Source organism: Oncorhynchus nerka, linkage group LG4 (genome assembly GCF_034236695.1).
Source record: "Oncorhynchus nerka isolate Pitt River linkage group LG4, Oner_Uvic_2.0, whole genome shotgun sequence".
Classification (NCBI taxonomy): Eukaryota; Metazoa; Chordata; class Actinopteri; order Salmoniformes; family Salmonidae; genus Oncorhynchus; species Oncorhynchus nerka.
Window position 1 is genome coordinate 26,486,811 of NC_088399.1, and position 6,309 is coordinate 26,493,119.

At 41.1% G+C, this 6,309-nt stretch overlaps 1 protein-coding gene across 1 annotated transcript in view; it reads right to left on the reverse strand.

Annotated features, from left to right (window-relative positions):
* The window catches only part of LOC115121031 (junction-mediating and -regulatory protein-like), a 62,905-nt gene extending 57,960 nt beyond the window's left edge, over window positions 1-4,945 (reverse strand). The window contains exon 1 of the mRNA XM_029650054.2: window positions 3,380-4,945. Within this exon, the coding sequence (XP_029505914.2) occupies window positions 3,380-4,279 (900 nt within the window). The 5' untranslated portion in view covers window positions 4,280-4,945. The remainder of the gene's footprint in view (window positions 1-3,379) is intronic.
* Between the last annotated feature and the right edge of the window lie 1,364 nt (window positions 4,946-6,309).

A 6,309-nucleotide genomic window follows, 5' to 3' on the forward strand; every position in this document is an offset into this window, starting at 1 on the left:
CCCTTTCTTGTTTCTCCTTTCCTATTGACGAAGCTTTTGTCCGGTTGAAATATTATTGATTATTTATGACAAAAACAACCGAAGGATGGATTTTAAACATCATTTGGCATGTTTCTACAAATTTTTATTGTACTTTTTAAAAACTTTTGGTCCTGGAATTAGTGCCTTCTGCATTCAGATTACTGGACAAAACGCGCAAACAAAAAGGAGGTTTTTGCTCATAAAGATCGACATTGTCGAACAAAACAAACATTTGTCTAACATGGAGACCTGGGAGTGCCCCCAGATGAAGATCATCAAAGGTATGTGATTAATTTTAATGCTATTTCTGACTTTTGTCAGGAATTTTTATTATGGGATTTCTGTTGTTTCTGTGCCCTGCAGTTTCACTGGCTGTTGACGAGGTGGGACGCTTACCCACGTACCCTAGAGAGGTTAACTAGCATGTCCTGCGTCGCATATAATCAATGCGGTGCCTGTACATTTTTTATCGAATCACAGCCTACTTCGCCAAATGGGAGAGGATTTAACAAAAGCGCATTCGCGAAAAAAGCACAATTGTTGCACGAATGTACCTAACCATTAACATCAATGCCTTTCTTAAGATCAATACACAGAAGTATATATTTTTAAACCTGCATATTTAGTTTAAATAAATTCATGTTAGCAGACAATATTAACTAGGGAAATTGTGTCACTTCTTTTGCGTTCATTGCACGCAGAGTCAGGGTATATGCAACAGTTTGGGCCGCCTGGCTCGTTGCAAACTAATTTGCCAGAATTTTACACAATTATGACATAACATTGAAGGTTGTGCAATGTAACTGTAATATTTAGACTTAGGGTTGCCGCCCGTTCGATAAAATACTAAACGGTTCCGTATTTCACTGAAAAAATAAACGTTTTGTTTTTGAAATGATAGTGTCTGAATTTGACCATATTAATGGCTCGAATTTCTGTGTTAATTATTTTATAATTAAGTCTACGATTTGATAGAGCAGTCTGACTGAGCGGCAGCAGGCTCGCAAGCATTCATGCAAACTTTACTGCGTTTTCCAGCAGCGCTTAGCAATGCTTGCTCACAGCACTGTTTATGACTTCAAGCCTATCAACTCCTGAGATTAGGCTGGCAATACTAAAGTGCCTATTAGAACATCCAATAGTCAAAGGTATATGAAATACAAATTATATAGAGATAAATAGTTGACGCATCATAATTGCTATAATAACTACAACCTAAAACTTCTTAACTGGGAATATTGAACCACCAGCTTTCACATGTTCTCATGTTCTGAGCAAGGAACTTAGAAGTTAGCTTTTTTACATGGCACATATTGCACTTTTACTTTCTTCTCCAACACTGTGTTTTTTTGCATTATTTAAACCAAATTGAGCATGTTTCCTTATTTATTTGAGATTAAATTGATTTTATTTATGTATTATATTAAGTTAATATAAAAGTGTTCATTGTTCATTCAGTATTGTTGTAATTGTCATTATGTCACGCCCTGACCGTAGAGAGCATTTTATGTGTCTATTTTGGTTTGGTCCGGGTGTGATTTGGGTGGGCAGTCTATGTTCTATGAATTTCTATTTCTATGTGTTTGGCCGGGTGTGGTTCTCAATCAGAGGAAGCTGTCTATCGTTGTCTCTGATTGAGAACCATACTTAGGTACCCTTTCCCCCACCTGTTTTGTGGGAAGTTAACTTTGTCTTTGTTCAGGGCACATAGCCCAAAGCTTCACGGTTTGGTTTTTGTTCTTCGTTTTGTCTGTGGCATTTTTTAATAAAGAGAAAATGTATGCTTACCATGCTGCACCTTGGTCCAGTCCTTCAGCCAGCCGTGACACATTATTACAAATATATACGTTTTTTAATTTTTTTAAATCGGTATCAGCTTTTTTTGGTCCTCAAATAATTGATATCGGTATTGAAAAATCCTAAATCAGTCGACCTCTAATGTGAAGTCACTTTCAGGCACCTCCACACACACTAGATGAGGCATTACCCCAGTTGTTTTATGAGCTTCATTTACCTACAATATGAAAACAGTGTTCTGTCTCTCTCTCAGTCCAGACATGAGGAAGTAACACCTTACGGAGTCAAACCAGGTCATCATTGCAATAGGGAATACACAATCTTTCCAGTAATAACCTAATAACCTCCACTGCCATCAACATCCTGCCATCATTCTTACCCAAGTTTTTCCATAAAAACAAAGGACAGTGTACTCTTCACACAGTACAAATCAGTCCACGTTCAGCCAAATGTTTATACATTTGTCATAACATAATTAACATTAGCCTACCTAATAACAATCTAGTCCTCATAATGAGTGAAACACCCTTTTGTAACGCCAAGCAATAGCCTGATTCTGAGTCTTATTTGCACCGGTTAGTCATGCCCTGTCCTAGCCTGATCAGATGTTCTGTGGTCTCTGACTCAAAACACACACACTATGACAGAGAGATTGTGAAGACAGACATATGGGGATGGAGAGATAAAGAGAGAAGCAGGAGCGGATAGTTTTTATATAAAGCGTGCCCTAGCACTTAAAATAACGATGATGATTATAACAGGGTGATAGTAGGAGCTGCCCTAAAGGAGGAGCTTTGGTCTTTGTTACTAGCACTGGTCTTTGTTACTAGCACTGGTCTTTGTTACTAGAATGTTGATTGTCCTTTCTTGTCATCATAGTAGCCATTCAAATGATAACATTCAAACTAAGTTTGCTGAACTGCATGACTTAAGTGTGGTGGACCCATACCCCATTATCCAACTATAACCATGGACTCCACTCCACCTAGCAAGCCAACTGGATTGTCAGGGCAGGATCATATTACAGGCCTGGGACTGTGGAGTTTAGAGCAACAGATGTTTATTTCACTTTTGATCATTATCCATTTCACTTGCTTTGGCAATGCATGTTCCCCATGCCAATAAAACACTTTGAATTGAATTAAGAGAGAGGGGGAGAGACGACCATGTGGTTGGGTGACCCTGACATGCATTTTGGATCTCATCAGCCCATGGACACAGTGTGTGTGTGTACACAGTAATGTACAGTAATGCCAGCTTAACACAATTGTAAACACAGTAAAGAGTGTCAGGAATTTATCCAGGCATTCTCCTTCATGTGAAACACTAACATCTCTTCATTGTGAGACCAGAATGATGATGATAATATGACGGCATGAAATCAATTCTCTTGTGTTATTCAAAATTTAAGGCAGCAATTTTCTAGTGTTAGTCATGCAGAACAGTTGAGGATTAATGTAGCTACACTTGTTATTTTTGTCTGGAGACTGGTTGTTCACAACGTTTAGCTATTCCCCAATAAAACATGGGTGCTGAGAGACAGGAGTGAAGTTTAATTTACCTCTTGGAGACGTTTCTTGGCCCTCTGGAGAGCATCCTCATAACCCTTCTGTCTCAGCTCACTCAAACTCTCATAGTACTCTTCTGAGTCATCACTCTCCGTAAAAAGCACCTGAGCAAGGATCTTCCAGCCACAGGTGTCTAGAGCATGGCCCAGGTACACCTGGAGTTGGTAACACAGGGCATCCGTTTCCCGCTGGGACACCTCCGGGGCCCCGAAAAGCACCGTCCACATGCCCACCGGCTCCTCAGGAAAGGGGGGCAGACAGGGCTCCAGGTCCGAGTTGACCGCGCAGAGTTGAACGTGGGCTGCCCGGACGTCCTGGAAGGAGAATAGCCCAGCCCAGCTGTAGCCCTCTCGGCTGCTGTCCGACTCCTCTCCGTCGCCATCATCCGGGGAGCGAGGCAAACTAGGGACATCCGCTGGTTCCAGGACCTCAATGTCGGTCACCTTGCAGGACACGATGTCCCACGATCCCAGTGTTTTGATAACACGCTCGGCTGGCCTTGACGAGGAACCCACCGCCGCAGTTCTCTCTCGAATGTGGCTCTTTGTCGTTTTTATTTCTTTCGGGCTTACGTTACATCTAACTTTAACCAATGTGGAGATGTCATCTTTCCTTTTGGTAGGACTTTTTATTGGAGTTTTGTGTTTGTCTGCCTCGGGGGCTAGTTTGACGGTGACGGGGGATACGAGGTCGCATTCGACAGTTTCCAATAGCGAATCCCGAAACGCTGTCCGTTTCTGTACTGTTCTATCGTGGCAGGTTATGGCGAACTTTCCCTCGATCTCGTTCCAAGCAACGATGAAAATGAATTTGTGTCTTTCCTTTTCGTCGAAAACATTTGGTCGAACGGCCACCCAGTCCGACTCTACAGAATCCTCCATCATGAATGACATCTCATCCAGCCAGTAAAAACGGAGCTAGTGAGCTCACACACAAATACCCCTTTTTACAGTTCGCCGTTGAAGCTAAAAAGGCTAGCTAGCTACGTTAACCAAAAAGATTACAGAAAACCAGCCGTGGCTAGCTTTGTGTACAAGCTTTGAGTTGATTACCCTCTGAACGTTCCGCAGATTTTCCTCAAATCAGACATCAAGTAAAGGAAATATTTCCGTAAAAAGCTTGCCTACATCCATAAGAACAAAACAGACACGAAAAGCGTAAGAGTCGACTTATTATCGTAAATTGGCAGGCTAGTCATCTCTCCACCTGCCTCGCTCACCAGCCTGCTACATGCGCTGGATGGCTCCCTTTGTGCGACTACAGACAATGCACAGCCGCGGTTCCCATCGTCACGTGTGAGGATCTGTTTACAAGCCGTGAAACGGTTGAGAGCTGCTGTGCTGTCAAACCCGGGGGGGATTTTATGAACAAACCACCTTTCTGAAATGTTCGGAAATACTGTCTTTACTGTTTCTAGATTGTTAATAGTCCAAAGACAACCGGTGGATATTATCCACGAGATGTCCCTCTGTTCCATCCGACAAATTGTTGTTTTGATGTCGCATCTCTACCTCTTTCAAACGTTTTTCTTCCAACTGCGAAGTGTTGTGACGTAGTTCTGCACGAGGACCTAAACATCTGCACGTGGGACACGTAGTGGACGTGGTGACGCAGAAATTAACAACAAAACATGTCAAATGTAGCCTACAAATCCCTATTTATTTTAATCAAATCACTTTTAATATAAACCTTTATTAATGTGTTATAAATCATGCATAACACAACTAGTACTTGCCCTAGCAAGTAATCCTTTGTGCTCATACAATTTTCACTCTGTCAATGTAGCATATAGGCCTGCATTGAACTAATACATCAAATAAAAGCACCATGACATAATAGCGTCATAGCAACAAGCATGGTGGTGACAATTTGTTAAATAATCTAATCAAAAGATACATATTTCATTGACTTCAGACCATTTGTTGCCAGTGACAGAATCAACTGAATGGTTAGGTTACTCTCATGTGATGTTTTGAGGACTCACCATTGAACATCTATTTTGTTTATTTGGGAGGTGTTTAATTAAATGACAGACGTTTCCACTTTTCTTTTTTCTTTATTTAACTAGGAAAGTCAGTTAAGAGCACATTCTTATTTACACTGACGGCCTGTCAAAAGGCAAAAGGCCTCCTGCAGGGACAGGGGCTGGGATTAAAAATAAAAATATAGGACAAAACACACATCACGACAAGACAACACTACATAAAGACAACATAGCATGGAAGCAACACATGACAACACAGCATGGTAGCAACACCACATGACAACAAATGGTAGCAGCACAACATGGCAGCAAAACAAAACATGGTACAAACAAACTTTTGGCCATTAAGCTACAATATATTTTGTAAATCATGAATTAATTCGTTTTTACTTGCTGCTTTTGCCTTTGATACAGTCATTGTTTGTTATGATGATACTGAAGCCTACTGGGGATGATAGTGGGCCAGATGGTCCAACACTGCCACCTACAGATGACAGTAGTATACTACAAGGTGATTTCCATTTTGTCCACTTGATGGCATACTTTGTCTCTAAAATGTATGCAGTTAAACTGCTCTAGTCTACTCTAAACCAAGCAGTCACACTATATGGCAGTTAGGTAGAGATAGCCTACCATGTAACAAATTGCTTAACAAAAATATATAAATCATTCTGAAAACTAAAAGATACATTTCCTGGAGGAATTTTTGCTTTTGTGAACAGGTGGCAGGTAGCCTAGCAGTTAGGAGCTTTGGGCCAGTAACCAAAAGGTTGCTGATTCGAATCACTGACAATACTAGGTAAAAAAAAATCTGCCGATGAGCCCTTGAGCAAGGCACTTATCCAGAGCGACTTACAGGCGCAATTAGGGTTAAGAGCGTCTGCTAAATCATGTTTTCCCAAACTCAGTCCTGGATTTTTGATATTCCTGCAGGATATG